Below are 16,726 nucleotides of genomic sequence, written 5' to 3'. Positions count from 1 at the left end.
ATACACACTTTATAATGTCACTCCTCGATACTCACAGGTTTCCTGTTCTCTGATTGCCAATTTCGTTCTTCAAATATTTTTTCGTAGCCCTCCGGCGCCCCGTCTGTGATGAGCATGATGGCTTTGTTACATAGAGGTGAACCCCAGGCCGCCTCCTCCTAAGGACAGATGACAATGAATTATCATTAAAAAAAAATTTTAAATGACCTAATGATGCATTTTAGAAATATAGTTTTAAAAGCTTACTTAGTAAAATGTTTCCCTTATTCATCTTTCAATTTTTTGCATTTAAGATCAAGTTTTAAGTTTCGGTTCAATATCATCCATTTATACAGAGTTATGGCCCTTAAACTTTGAACATTTTATTGCTTTCTGAGACAAACACAGATATAATAAGAAATCATTCTGTGAACAAAAGCAAATACGCCTCCCCTGATATAAGCCAATATGCAAAACATAACTGAATGTGTTATTTATTTTCTTACATATATGCAATATGGCGAATTTAAGTTTGTCCTCGTCCACAAGGAAAAGATCACGATAATGAAAGTAAAGATTTATTTCCAATCCATGAATTGTTCAATTGTCCCTAAGATTCGGCCATGGAAGCTTCCAGTAAATTGCTATTCATCGACAGCTAAATGATTTTTGAAAAGAATTTGATGGATATGCATTGCTTTTTGACAAACAGCAAAAGTTTTAACAAAAGAAATCTTTGAAAGTTAGATATCAATTTTTTTTCTTTACTTGAAATGAATCATTTTACTAACATAATACTCATGCAGAAAGAAAGAAATGATGACAGTCCCATATGCAGAAAATATCTCACCCTCTCAAACAGATTAAAGGCCTCCGTCAGGGCTTTGTCAAACCTGGCTATGTATGACGTCTTCAGGTTCTTGATGTATCCCGCTAATCTTTCTCGATTCTCTTTATTCGCCTGCATCATTGTGCCATTAAAACATGGGTCCAAGTACGTCACATTTTTGTTAAACTGACGGGAAAAAAGGGTAATTATTAAAAAATAATTGAATAGGAATTTCACAATTTAGAATTATGTACCTTAAACATAAATACTTATTTGAATAAATTTTCATAACTCTTTATTATCTACATAATCAGATGACATCTCAGATTTACTAGTTCAAAGACGACCTTTGACCCTATATGTCATGTGACTTCTTGTTTGGATCTAATTTTCTTAGCTTCAAAATTGATATGCATACATAAATGTTTAGTGTTAAGAATATTCTGTCCAATCTGAAGTCAATCATGTGAAAAAATAACATATGAGAATAAATTTAAAATGATGAATGTTTACAAAATGACGGCATAATTGGAATTAAATATGGATTTACAATAAGAATGTTAGAGTAGACATTTGATAATGATAGCTTCCAATCAGATCATGAGGATGACACTGACACAACTATCCCGAGGTCTTTACGACTCTTTGGTAAATTTTCTAAGATTACAATACTGAAGGATGGTTATAGCTAGTATATACGGTAAACCTCCGGTTAGTTCGAACAAAATTAAATAAATATTGACGAACCTGTTCGAATTATTCGAAATTATGCTTCAGAAAATAAGCGCGAGTTCGAACTACTCTAGTATTCGAATCAATATCGGCGAAAATCTCGGCAGATTAAAATCATTAGACACAAACACATCCATCGTAAATCTGATACGTAATAACGGCGGCCTGAACAATGGCACATTTACAAGTAAGTAAAATGATAGTATTTCATTTAATTCAATGTTAATTGATCGTTAACGTTCTTCATTTCGCGATAATTATGATGGTTATTGCGCGAAGCCGCTTGGTTAATGCGTAGCTACAGTAGGCCCCAAAACAGCACCGTACACGTTTCATTTGTGACACAAAAGTTAAACATTTGTACAGTATAATCTTTGCATGGTTATATTTTTTTATCTGAATGAGAAACTATCGCTATATTATTATAATAAATGGTCTCTTAAATACATCAAAAGCAGTCTACATAACCTGTTGCGTTAACGAAAGCACTACTGTAAAAATAGGCGATATGTGTTGGTAAAATTAGGTCAGAACATCAACATGTCTGCTTTTAAAAGTATATAAACATAGGTAGTGTTGTCTTGGTTATCAATAGGCCTAAAGGACCTGCATCACTGAATCAGTACAGGTCAAGGTAACTTCTTTTTGTAAACACTGTTGTGCCAGGTGCGTAAACAATCAAATAGTTCCTTAAATGTTATATAATTCTAAAGAATTTATCAGAAAAAAAAAAATTTAATTTTCAGACTTACTGATATTATGTTAAAATAGTCTTTACTGCTGAAAGTTTCTAGAATTCTTTCAATAGTACTGCGAGTGATCTCCATTCTCAGCCCCTTCATACTACCACTCGTGTCCACCAAAATGATCACATTCTTAGGTGAGGAGGAAGATTCAATGTACCTGTAATTAAGATGGTACTTCGTGTAACATTAGCTCTGGCACACGGTTACATACTTGATCTGGATCTACACTCAAATTTCACCTTTGACCTTCATACCCATGACTCTGATTTTTTTCCAACCATAACGAAACAGCGTCGCTGTGCATGGAACTTAGTAGAACATTATGTCCAAAGACCCTGTATGGACATTCGGATCTCTCTGATTTTATCGATAATAACAGTACCACATTCAACAACCCTTATGAACATGTGGTTCTCTCAGATTTTATCAATCACATTTTGTTTGCAATTAATTTCCCCCAATTGGTACCTCTACGAATGGTGACATCACAGACGGCAGGTAGCCAATCATATTGCATACAAATTAATTGCTATTGAGCCAATCAAAGTATTTCTATCCATGTGCAAATGACACAATATGGCTGGTACAACGACCATTTATAAGAAAACATGCTATGAAATTGTCTTACCCATATCTTATTTAAATCGTAAACAAACATGAAATTTTCTTACCAGTATCTTATTTTATAATCTTACTAAAACGTGAAATTGTCTTACTGGTATATTTGAATCTTAATACTAAAACGTGCAATTGTCTTACCAGTATCTTATTTTTATCTTACTAAAACTTGAAATTGTCTAATTACCAGCAAATCTTATTTTAATCTTACTAAAATGTGTAATTGTCTTACCAGCAAATCTTATTTCAGTCTTACTAAAATGTGAAATTGTCTTACCAGTATCTTACTTTTATCTTACTAAAACATGAAATTGTCTTACCAGCAAATCTTTTTTTTAATCTTAATAAAATGTGAAATTGTCTTACCAGCAATTTTTTTTTTTATCTTACTAAAACATGAAATTGTCTCACCAGTATCTTACTTTAATTTTACTTAATCCTGAAGCTGTGAATCATGAATAAGTATCTTATCCTGTTTTTAAATATGAAATTGTCTTACCAGTTTCTGACTCGGCAGTCAAACATGTCAATATTACCTCCCTTGTTGTCCTGGGGCCACCGAATACCTGTAAAACACATTGACAAACAATTACGTAAGAAACCAGACCATCAAAATTTACCAATATATTAAAGATGTTTCCTTGTGTAATTTAACATTCATATTTTACTGTACGTATCATACATTCCATTTAGTGTAGATTATAGTTTTCACGGTGATGGTAGATAAACCTTGAGTATATATGACATGTCAAGACATTAAGAGTTATTATCGGTAAAGGATTATTCTGGAAACAAGCATGCTGAGTATCGCTAAAGCAATACAGTGTTCCCTACGATTGAGCCTCTTCTGAAAATAGTAACAGTGACCTTGACCTTGACCTACAAACCCTGAAATTTGAACTTGAACTACAAAACAACAAAAACAAGGGGTTATTTAGCCTTATCTATCAAATTGACTTGGTTGTTTGGTTGCTGGTTTTACGTCTTCAGTTCAAGACCTCAGGCTTGTGGTAAGGTGAGGCATCTCATCTCAGGCTTGTGGTAAGGTGAGGCATCTCATCTCAGGCTTGTGGTAAGGTAAGGCATCTCATCTCAGGCTTGTGGTAAGGTGAGGAAGCTCATCTCAGGCTTGTGGTAAGGTGAGGCATCTCATCTCAGGCTTGTGGTAAGGTAAGGCATCTCATCTCAGGCTTGTGGTAAGGTGAGGAAGCTCATCTCAGGCTTGTGGTAAGGTGAGGCATCTCATCTCAGGCTTGTGGTAAGGTAAGGCATCTCATCTCAGGCTTGTGGTAAGGTGAGGCAGCTCATCTCAGGCTTGTGGTAAGGTGAGGCATCTCATCTCAGGCTTGTGGTAAGGTGAGGAAGCTCATCTCAGGCTTGTGGTAAGGTGAGGCAGCTCATCTCAGGCTTGTGGTAAGGTGAGGAAGCTCATCTCAGGCTTGTGGTAAGGTGAGGCAGCTCATCTCAGGCTTGTGGTAAGGTGAGGAAGCTCATCTCAGGCTTGTGGTAAGGTGAGGAAGCTCATCTCAGGCTTGTGGTAAGGTGAGGCAGCTCATCTCAATCTTGTGGTAAGGTGAGGAAGCTCATCTCAGGCTTGTGGTAAGGTGAGGCATCTCATCTCAGGCTTGTGGTAAGGTGAGGCATCTCATCTAACTGAATATCAGTATATCTAGTGAAGTAGTCCTCAAAAATATACCCTAAGGAAGCTAAAGTAAAATATCTCTGCGCTAATGTATTTCCATTTTTGTTTTTGCCTCTAGTGTTATAAAGTCTCTTAAAGATGAAATGGAGCAGGACTATTATATATATAAATTTTCCTCTCCATCCATTTTGTATGTACAGTGTATACCTATAACCCAAAGTTTGTCAGTGGTTCAATAACGGTTCTATTCCTTGAGGGATTTTGAGACACACATGATATAGGACAATTATATTTCAGACAAAATTGAATTTCAGTGTTTTTGGGTCAAGGTCACTGTTCTATTTTTAGAAAATTCTTGTCAGCACTCTAGCAGCTGCATTTCTTAATGGATTTTGATCAAACTTCACACACTTACAAAGGACGATAATATCTTGAAAAATTTGGGTTTCAGTGTTTTGGGGTCAATTTAAGGTCACTGTTACTATTTTTAGAAAATACTTGTCAGTGCTCTAGCGACCTCATTCTTTGAGAGATTGAGATTGAATTCACACAATTATAAAAGATTATAATATCTTGGACAAGTTTCTTTATAAATCATTTCACAGTAAAAGCTGGCGGGGGCGGGTAGGAGACATGTATGTTATGCTGATAAACAATACTCAGTATGCTTGTTAGATACAAATATTCAGATTGTCTTACCAGGAAAAATTCTGAAGAATCCATCTGAGCTACAGAAATACTGCCAAGTCAGGCCTTTAATTTCTCGATCATTCTGCAACATTCTCTCATTTAGAGCTTCAGACCATTTCACTCCATTTTGAATCAAAGCATCTGAAATACACAATTACTTATAATAAGTCTCACACAGCCGATATAGTGTAAACCCTGCTCACCTGTAAAAATATCCACCTGATGAATAATTTTCACTGGCCTCTCTTTTTCCCTTAATTTCTCTTGGGAGTTCCTCCCTTGTAATTTTCTATCTTTTCTCTCTGTTCACCTATAACTCAGTACTTGTATACAATATTACATGTAGAGTACTAAATGGCCTCCTGTACATCAAATGAACTGAAACTGGGTCCCGTGATGTAATCTGACACTTGTACTAGTACAACCATACTGAAAAATTTTGAACAAAAAAAAGCAAGGGGATCTTGGCACCCGGGCCACCATTGAATGATCTTTATAGGTTTTTCTATGTAAAACTGATCTTTTCTCTACTTTCCCCTCTTCCTCTTAATGATCTGATAATATCGGGAACCTATATATGGAGTCTAAGAAATATCTAAGAAGAAATTTCTGAAATATATCAATAACAGATTTCAACAGTCAAAATCCAAGATGGCTGTCAGTCAGCCATTTTGTTTTCCCAATCATTGGGCACAACTAGGGACCAAGGAAAATCTACATGTGAATTAGTGTGAAAACTACATGAATCGATCCCTCAAGTACATTTCAACAAACTTCAACAGTCAAAATCAAAGATGGCTGCCCGCTGGATATTTTTTTCCTCATTTCGATTCAAATTTGAATAGGCACAATTAGAGACCAAGATCTTTTATGTGAAGATCGAGGAATATGTCCCTTAAGTACTTCTAAAAAAATAGTGATTATATTAATTGTTTACAAATGGATCACAGACCACAGACGAGATGGGCCATGGATGTAGGTTGTGTCTTTTAAATAAACAATTCAAAAATAATTTTCATATCTCAGTGGTTTGAATACACTTTATCAAATTACACTTTAGTAAATGGAAGTGAGTTGAGCACTGAGGGACTCGTTTGGATGTCGAACATCATTAATCACAGACAATTAATTAAAGAGAGAAATTGACCTGGGTGTTACATACGAAGCTAAAGTAAACAACAGTTGACAATACACAAATAAATGTAAACAAAACTACAATTAATGTTCGGTAACCTTTGTGTAGATTATATTAATAGTTTACAAGGCTCAAATTACATGTTCATCTGGAAATTGGACAATGTGATATTTTTATCATTTCATTTTTTTACATATAACCTGTTAACTTAATCAATATTCTGTAAACATGACAGCTGAAAATTCTTATTAATATGTGAATAGGATGAAGCCACTCCTAAAAAACCTTAATCAGGACTTTTTCTGGGGGCTTTTTGGGGCCGATAATGGGCCCCTATTCCCAACTGAAATTATTTCATACTTAAGCCAAATTCCTGAAAAAATCTTTCCCAAAACACCAATTTTCTTCCCAAAATGAGAACAAAAAGTCCTTTCCAAAATCAGTGAGAAAAAGCCCTGTTAATGTAAATTTGAGATTTGAGAGATAGATACCCCTCCCAATGTGCCTCCCCCCCCCCCCCCCCCCCCCCCCTTTAAACCCTTTAATCTGTGTGAGTAATGATCTTGCAGAAAACAACTTGTCAAAAATGGATTCCCACTCAATACCACACATGTGTACGACACATGAACGTGTGTACTCATGTACATGATGTGATACCTACTTTTGTCATAAACATTTGTGGGAACATGTATGGTACTGGTGTTAAAGTTCACCGCCGCGTTATTAAATCTCGGACTATTGACCGTGGGGAGGTAGCGATATTTAGCCATTGTAGTCGTCCCCACTCCAACCAGCATCACGTCACTGTGGAAGTTTGCCTCCTGAAAAACCAACAAATGTATGATTCAGACTACATATTGTTTTCAACCATCAAGCGTACAATATCATGACCTTTTGGTCTGGTTTTAAAGATTTTAAAGTTTGATTTTTTTTTGTTTTTTTTTTGTAATTTTCATTTTATTTCAAGTATATAACAATGCAAATATATCATACATAAACAATTGAACCCTCACACATTTTCATTCATTCATAGTTAATTTCAGAATTTATTGCAATTTTGAAGATTTTACCACATTTGAGCACTAGCTGTGACCTTAAAAGTCGGGTAAGGTCATTCAATTAAACAAATTTTCTAGAATTAAATTTTTTATCCATGCATTCTTTTGGCTATTATCATGACCATGTTTCTTCTTTATCATAAGTAATTAATTTAATTCATAAAATTCTGAGTTATTTGACACCTGAGTTTAAAAGTAGGTCAAGTTTGAAAGTAGGTCAAGGCCATTCATTTCAAATTTTGAAGCCCTTCATCCCAACATGCATATCAGTTTAACTGGCCTGATGCCATATCAACCCTGAGGCTCTCAGTTATTGTAAAGTTGTTTGAATATTTTGACCCCTAGCTGTGACCTTAATTTGAACTTTAACCTTGCGCCATTTGTCCCTTTACATGCCAATAGCCCAATACCATGACTCTGAGCATTTATGATAACTGCATGGTTATTGATAAGTGGCAGTTCAAATGATTTAATTTTAACTGGTTATTGATAAGCAGTAGTTCAAATAATTTAATTTTAATTGGTTATTGATAAGAAGTAGTTCAAATGATTTAATTTTAATTGGTTATTGATAAGAAGTAGTTGAAATAATCTAATTTTAATTGGTTATTGATAAGAAGTAGTTCAAATAATTTAATTTTAATTGGTTATTGATAATTGAGATGTAGTTCAAATAATTAAATACAACAAATTTTTACCTTTGACCTTTGACCTTTTAGGAGTAGGTCCATACAATTTGTTTAAACAAACTTTGTAGCCCTTGTTTTATCCTAGCCAAACATGTTAATGGTCCAATGGCAGTAAATATCATGATTCTGGGACTTGGTTATTGAGGAACGTTTAAAAGTTTTATTAAAGTAAAACGACAGTAGACAGACGACGATGGAGCATCACGCTATCCGGTCATTTGTCCTCAACTGATAGGCAGGTGATTCAATTAATACATACATAATGTTATTCTGGACAATGCAGACAGATGCTATAGTATACAATAATACAGACAGATGCTATTTTAGACAATGCTAGACAATATTAGACAGTAATGCAGACAAAGCGCTATTCTAGTAATAGACAATATCGCTAATAGCTGCTATTTCTAGCTAATGCACTAATTTGAGATGCAATTATGAATAAATATGATGAAGAACGACTTCATCCTGGATTGAATTCATGCTAATCCTGTTTGGTATCAACTATAAGGTACCTCCCTTTGATAACAGGCTTGTAATTACATCCTGCCAAAACATATGGTGTCAATTCCTACGCAGTACATATAATGCCTGTGATAAAATTTTCAATTCAAGCTAAAGAAAATATATATACATTTATCTATACTTGACAAGCTTTAAACTATATCTACCTGAAGCTATTTCAGATGCCATTTACAGCAGAATAATCTGATTTTAAAATCAAATCCTCCAAAATAAAAAAGTTATATCTGTAGGATATAAATCAGGAATCCGCTCCCTAGCTCCCAAATGGGGGTCTGGAAGTATGCTTCATATCATCTAGTCGGGGAATTAAAAATCAATATAAGATACCCAGTAGTTTCTGAGGAGAAGTTTTAAGTCTGGTATAGTGGGAATACTATCTTGGCCTTTTGGAGCCAGTCCCTTCAGTTGTTATTTTGTTAACCTTTAATTAGCATTCTCGATACAAATGTTTGACATTTGGACATCATAACAATTAAAATTGTCTCTTGTTTCCTTCCACCCCCATATTTGCTAGTCTAACAGAAATGGATAATTACCAGTATAATACTGGTGTTGTCATTTAAACCATGAGCTTATAAATACCTCACTCACTAACAGCCAGGACCATTGTCAGAAATTCACATTGTCCTTGACCTTTGGATCCAAATGACCTTGACCTTTTACCACAGTGACATTGTTCTTTGGTCAGTTGGCTCCTTGTTTAATTCTGTCCAATTTTTCTTCATAATAGCATAACAAAATATTCATCTGTGATAAGATACAAAATCTTATCTTGACCTTTTGGCCAAATAACCTTGACCTTTGACCTTACCATGTATTTTGTGAAGTGAACATCTATACCAAATTTCAGGTAAACTGGTCTGTGAATGAATATTAAAGTTATCGATCAAGAACTAAATTTGTGGATGGACTGATGGACAAACAGTCAGACGGACAGAGTGATTACTATAGCTATGGCACCCTATATGAGAACCTAATAAAGAAAAAATCCCATAAGTCCTATATACAAAAGAAAGGTTTTAAAGGAATAGCAATTTTTTCCCTATAATTAAGACACCATTCCTGATAGGTCCAGTGGTCCAGGTTCCTCTGTATGTTTAAATGAAAATGATTTCCCTTAACCTAAGGATGGTTCAGACCTTTGCACAAAAGCTTACCTTTCAAGTACCAGAAGGAATTTTTAAAAAAAGAAGAAAAAAATGAATTATATTTCCCCTATTGGGTCGCACTCCTCATACCCCTCGGGGTCCAGCCTCATCATTTATACAAAATGAGTTTTCCTTTACCAAAGGACGTTTCTGACCAAATATGGACCAAACCTTTTCATTCCTACAAAAGGATAATTTGACAGAATATGCTGTATTTCTCCTAATGGGCCCCATCCCTCAAGCCCCTGAGGGTCAGCCCCACCATTTGTACAATTTTGAATCCCCACCAACTAGGGTTGCTTTCAGCAAAATATGAGGATATCCAGTGCATAAGTCTAGAGGAGAAGTCATTATAGCCAAACTGACCCCTTTTGGCCACGCCCTCTCTATGAAACAAATACTATCAAACAGAATTTTAAAGAGAAAATTAAATTTACAAGGAATTCAGTAAAAAGGGGCAGTAACTTCTGTAAAATGGTCAAAACAAAAAATCTTAATTGGATGCACATCGATCTCCACTTAAAAGGTCATGGTATACCTCAGAATGTTTTGAAAAATAAATTAATATTGTCATCAAGAATTTCAAAAAAGGAGCATAACTTTTACAAAATGGGTCAGAATCCAAATTCTTCTTAGAGGTTAGAGGGTAAAATTTCACCCCTTAAAATAATCTTCTAATTAACCGAATGCATAACTGGACAAAATTTTGTCCACAGATAGACAAACAAGCTGGTTCTAATCAAAATGCAGTTGAAGAATTCATAAATTACATACATATGTATACTAGCTATGATGGTAAAAATTAAATCATGTTTCACAGAGATTAGTTTGAAGCTGAGATCTCCAATATACTGAAATATTAAACAAAGAGCAAATTAACTCTTTCATAAATTGTTGAATAAAAATGCTGTTAAGGAAAAACAAAATTATATATATATCAAGATTATAAAGCATATATATATATATATATACCACATTTCAAAGGCATAGAGAGACAAACAACCTGATACGGAGATAGGAAACTAGCATGCATAGCCCCTGATTACAAGTATCTACACTGCACGCCAAATCAAACATCAAGATTCATTAGGACACCGGTACAGACCAGAACTTTACCCAACGAGACTGTACACGGGTAATGTCGTCCACACTTAAATTGTAAATCTATTTAACCAATCAGAGGCTTCTATCTTGTCAACAGAGATTATCGTAAATGGATTAGTTCAACCTACTGCACTCGCACTGTCCTCTAAAAACCCAACATACCTATTTTAAGACTAATCAGAAAACGGCTAAATTCTGACCAGATTCAGAGTCAGTTGTGTCTCTGTTCAAAGTTACCATGACAACAGAAATTTATATTGTCCAATTGCAAATTGATATGCCATTCTTCCATTAACTTACTCGCATGTAAGAGGTTTGAAGAAAATTGGTTTAACGACGAATACCGACTTTAAATCCGGAATGGTTTCGACCAATCAGAGTTTTCTGGCTCGGTTGTCATGATAACAATGTCGAAAACAAAAATTTAAGTGATTTACATAACTAGAAATTTATATTGAATCATGCATACCAAATTTTATCGAAATTGCCTCTAGGCTAGATGTAGTTGTTTCAGAAGAGCAGTCCAAAATAAATTGACCAATCTATATAATAATGTACCTATATCTATATCCATTTCTTGACAATATAACTCCTAATAGAAATTTGTACGTTGTAGCGCCATGTTCCACTATGCTTACACATGCTAAGTTTGAAAGAAACCAGTTGAACATTACAACTAGCTTTTTATTTGCAAAATGTTTTATTTAATTTAATCAATCAGAACTCTGTTCCCGTAACCATAGCAACAATCTAGAAACAAGAGGCCCAAGGGAGACATTGGTATCAACTATGTAGTATCTTTATTTCGCTCCATGTAAAGTTTAATCTTCCTCTTTTCTCATCTTTCCTCTTAATTGTCTGTTCTTATATTGAGAAAATATTACCAAACTTTGTTTTTTTTCTTATCACACATAAAATTTTATTAACTTGCACAAATAGGGACGAAGACGAAATGAAATTTGGGCAATATGTGTATACCCATACCAAAAATGTTTAGTAGGTTTTAAAAAATTAGCAATAAAACAAACTCAACTTGCCCAAGTTTTATTTTTCCTAATCAGGTTTAAAACTGAACATGTAATGCAACACTACGGGGACCAAAGGTAGCCTACCTAAAGCTTGAGAAATATCATTTCAGTACATTCGCAAGAAATAGCGGTCAATAATATTATACGAATATCAATTATATATATAATTATCAAATTTAAGATATTTGCCTCTGAGCCGATGTTTTCCGGAGAAAAGTTAAAAACTGTAGTGACCGTGGGGAACCAACATATGATGTTTAATGAAGAACCTTAAAGATACTTCAGAGGGAAAGTCATATCCAACATTCAGAATTCAAGATGGCCGCCTGTCAGCCATTTTGTTTTTCCGACCAATCTTAAAATTTAACATGCACAACTAGGGATCAAGGGGAACAGAAATGAGAAAACAAGGGTTTTTGTACAGCACAGCACTAAACAGCTAGCAACTAACGTGATACATTGTATCTCTAACATTAAGGTACCTCAGCACTCTCTTCGTATGTAAAATTGGTATCCGAAACGTCAGCTTGATTTGAATCACCAGACTAAATAAAATTCATAAAATAATGAAGTTAGAATGCATAGCAACAATGTCCTTATATAAAGGTTTGAAACCTCACTATAGTTATCTAAGCATATATGTTAGCAAATAAATGCTGAAATTTTTGGAGCTCTGATTTTGGTAACGAATCTGCTCTAATTAAAATTATAGCACAGTCGGGCTCGCGGCATTGTCTGAAAATGTTCTGGCAGAAATGGCCATCCATTCTTGATTATGCATTCTCATGCCGAACATTTTACCCCACACTTGGTCAATATTGGTAAAAATCAAAAACGCCAGTCTCTACCGAGCTACCAAATATATACAGTATCCAAGGCGTGATAGTCGTACCAAATATATACAGTATCCAAGGCGTGATAGTCGTATCATTAATCAATGGACAGACGTGGGTCTTAATCAAATACACCTGTGAGGTTTCAGCGTAATTAAATATACGGCCAACCGAGAGTGATATAATCACAAACAAACGGCCTTGACCTTTGACTGACCTGGTCATTAAGGCCTTTGACTGACCTAGTCATATATATTCAAAGGTACATTGTAAGAAAACATGTTATAAGCAATGGTTTGTTAGGGCGATGGCTGCAATGGTGGGTCAGTGAAATTATGTCATTTTCAACTAAACCTAAATCATGCCATTATTGAAACTTGTCAAAGGTAGATTGTTATGAAGAGGTTGTCGTCAATATCTTCCACACCTTGCTAAAGAATTTTGCTTGTTTGCATAAAGTGATATTTTAAGATTTTTAACCGTTATTTGTTTCCACGGTTACTATTTTAATATCATTGAAATGAACAGTACGGACAATGAATCAGAGCAGTTTTTACTGTCAGGTCGTAATTTATAGGGCCAGTTGGTTGAAAGTTAAATTGGATTAAATATTGATGCATCATTTCAAATTTGTTTTCATGAACTTAACTCGAGCCATGATGAACCATACTGCAGATTTTTATGTAGCCTAAATACCGCAAGTGAGATTGTATGTGTGCAGAACATAAGTGTGGCTCTTTTTACAGAGACATATTTAGAGGATATCTAACAGTGTCTTCAGTTATATCAAATATGTTTCACGAGTGGGGCTAATGTTTTGATATTTTTCACGAGTGTGCAGCATGAGTGAAAAATATCAAAATATTAGACACACGAGTGAAATTTACTGAAGATATTGTTAGATATTCTGTTAATTACATTTTTATTGCAGAATATACCATGTCAGCATTTAATTTTCCCTATTGCCAATTTTGTAGGCAGTGTTTTAATTAATTGGCTAAATCAGAAAAAGTGATATTTTTTTCACTAGAGAAAAATATCACTTTATAGAATGATTAATTTTCGATATTTCTCTGGTAAAAATGTAATAAAGATCTTGTAAATACTGATAAATAAATTTCAGGTAAAATTTCAATGAAATTAACATCACTATAGCAATTTATCGTATTGATTATACGTTTACTATTTACTTACTCAATAATTTACATATTCAAATTATAATCCTATGGTTGAAGGAAACAATGATAACAATTAATCTCGAATAACATTCATAACATCGCGCATCTAACCAGCAAAAATGCTTGTATCTGCATATAGTGTGCAGTCAATTTTTTCATATGTCAGATTTTGGAAAACAAGAGGCCCAGGGGCCTTAACGGTCATCTGACTTTTAATTAAAACCCTTATATTATTGTAGTATGCATTCTCTGTAGCAAGTATATAGTGGCACTGTTGGCCATGGTGGCCATCTTGGATATCTGACCGACCCAATAAATAATAACACTTGGTCTGGACCATCTAAGGATCATTTCTGGTAAGTAAGAGCTGAATCCCACCGGTGGAATTTGAGAAGAAGTTTGAAATAGGTGTTGTTCAGGAAAACCATGATTGCGCAATCATGTTACAAAATGGCCGCCATTGCTGCCATTTCAAAGTTTTTACAAGGCCGAAAAAATAACAACACTTTGTTGGCACTCCTTCCTTAACATTCTCACCAATTTCGAGCTCAATGGCACCAGTGGAACTGGAGAAGAAGTTTAAAATGTGTTTTTTAAGATGGCGGATATGGTGGCCATCTTGCATTTCAGACCAATCTAAAAAATAACAACACTTGGTCGGGATGATCTCAGGAACATTTCAGGCAAGTTTCAGCCCAACAGCACTGGTGGAACTTGAGAAGAAGTTTAAAATGTGTTTTTGAAGATGGTGGTTATGGTGGCCATCTTGGATTTCGGACCGACCCGAAAAATAACATCACTTGGTCGGGATCATATCAGGATCATTTCAGGCAATTTTCAGCTCAAAAGCACTGGTGGAACCGGAGAAGAAGTTTAAAATGTGTTTTCAAAATGGCGGCTATGGGGGCCATCTTGGATTTCGGACCAACCCGAAAAATAACAACACTTGGTCGGGATCATATCGGGATCATTTCAGGCAAGTTTCAGCTCAATAGCACTGGTGGAACTTGAGAAGAAGTTTAAAATGTGTTTTTCAAGATGGCGGCTATGGCGGCCATCTTGGATTTTGGACCGACCCGAAAAATAACAACACTTGGTCGGGATCATATCAGGATCATTTAAGGCAAGTTTCAGCTCAATAGCACTGGTGGAACTTGAGAAGAAGTTTAAAATGTGTTTTTCAAGATGGCGGCTATGGCGGCCATCTTGGATTTCGGACCGATCCGAAAAATAACAACACTTCGTCGGGATCATCTCAGGATCATTTCAGGCAAGTTTCAGCTCAAAAGCACTGGTGGAACTTGAGAAGAAGTTTAAAATGTGTTTTTCAAGATGGCGGCTATGGCGGCCATCTTGGATTTTGGACCGACCCGAAAAATAACAACACTTGGTCGGGATCATATCAGGATCATTTCAGGCAAGTTTCAGCTCAATAGCACTGGTGGAACTTGAGAAGAAGTTTAAAATGTGTTTTTCAAGATGGCGGCTATGGCGGCCATCTTGGATTTCGGACCAACCCGAAAAATAACAACACTTGGTCAGGATCATCTCAGGATCATTTCAGGCAAGTTTCAGCTCAAAAGCACTGGTGGAACTTGAGAAGAAGTTTAAAATGTGTTTTTCAAGATGGCGGCTATGGCGGCCATCTTGGATTTCGGACCGACCCGAAAAATAACAACACTTGGTCGGGATCATCTCAGGATCATTTCTGGCAAGTTTCAGCCCAACAGCACTGGTGGAACTTGAGAAGAAGTTTAAAATGTGTTTTCAAAATGGCAGCTATGGCGGCCATCTTGGATTTCGGACTGACCCGAAAAATAACAACACTTGGTCAGGACCATCTCAGGATCATTTCAGGCAAGTTTCAGCTTAATCCCACTGGTGGAACTTGAGAAGAAGATTGAAATGTGAAAAGTTTACGCACGGCGCACGGCGCACGACGCACAACGCACGGCGCACGACGACGGACGAAGCATGATGACTATAGGTCATCCTGACCCTTCGGGTCAGATGACCTAAAAAGTGCATACTATATATATATGTGCAAATTTGTGGTTGCTGGTATGTATATACAGTTGAACCAGCAAGCATGGCAAAATATTCAAATCTTTAGAAAATTAATTATTACTTATGTAACATTTGATTTCAAAAAATGATGACTTTCCCTAGATTGGTCGCTATCCCTCAGTCCTTAAGAGGCCAGCTTGCAAGTCAATGCAATGTTTATAGCATATTAATTCTCTAAATACACCCATCATTTTAGTGCTAATGACCAAATTTGAGTAAATCATATCTTTATCAAAGAAAGTAGTATTTCTAGGATTGAGGGATTTTAAAAGATTTATCTTTATTTTCTGTATTTGGAACTTGTCCCTCTGTTCCAGAGAATCAGAACCACCATTTATACAGTCATACAGAGTACGTCATACGGAGTACGTCATACAGAGTATATAGAGTCAACCAAAACTGCTGACCTGACCAAATTCAGACTAAGTCCTTTAACAAGAAATATCTTTAAAAATGATAAACAGTATAGTTTTAATGCTGGTGGTTATAATGTAAAACTATTGGTGAAATGAATTAACGAACTAATGCATTTCAGCACGGATAACAAAATTATATCAGTTTGAATCATATATAAGACTGCATTTGAATCAGGAATATAATTTTATTAATGTGTCATTTGAAAAGATACATCCACTTATTCAGCTTGCATTCAATCTTAACTTTGTTTTGTTTTTAACTGCATGGCTGCATTTTACATTTACCGCTACATTGACCAATTACATTCT

General features: G+C 35.3%; 1 protein-coding gene across 2 annotated transcripts in view; it reads right to left on the bottom strand.

Annotated features, from left to right (window-relative positions):
- The window catches only part of LOC117330961 (voltage-dependent calcium channel subunit alpha-2/delta-3-like), a 179,604-nt gene that overhangs the window by 64,731 nt on the left and 98,147 nt on the right, over positions 1-16,726 (bottom strand). For both annotated transcript variants that reach the window (XM_033889543.1, XM_033889545.1), the window contains exons 6-11: positions 7,033-7,192; positions 5,246-5,377; positions 3,404-3,470; positions 2,293-2,443; positions 830-994; positions 36-158 (exon numbers count right to left, since the gene is read on the bottom strand). In XM_033889543.1, coding sequence (XP_033745434.1) covers positions 36-158; positions 830-994; positions 2,293-2,443; positions 3,404-3,470; positions 5,246-5,377; positions 7,033-7,192 — 798 coding nt within the window. The remainder of the gene's footprint in view (positions 1-35; positions 159-829; positions 995-2,292; positions 2,444-3,403; positions 3,471-5,245; positions 5,378-7,032; positions 7,193-16,726) is intronic.

This window comes from Pecten maximus, chromosome 7, assembly GCF_902652985.1.
Source record: "Pecten maximus chromosome 7, xPecMax1.1, whole genome shotgun sequence".
NCBI classification, from domain to species: domain Eukaryota; kingdom Metazoa; phylum Mollusca; class Bivalvia; order Pectinida; family Pectinidae; genus Pecten; species Pecten maximus.
The sequence above is the reverse complement of the archived record's forward strand: the minus strand, read 5'-3'. Positions and strand labels throughout refer to the sequence as shown.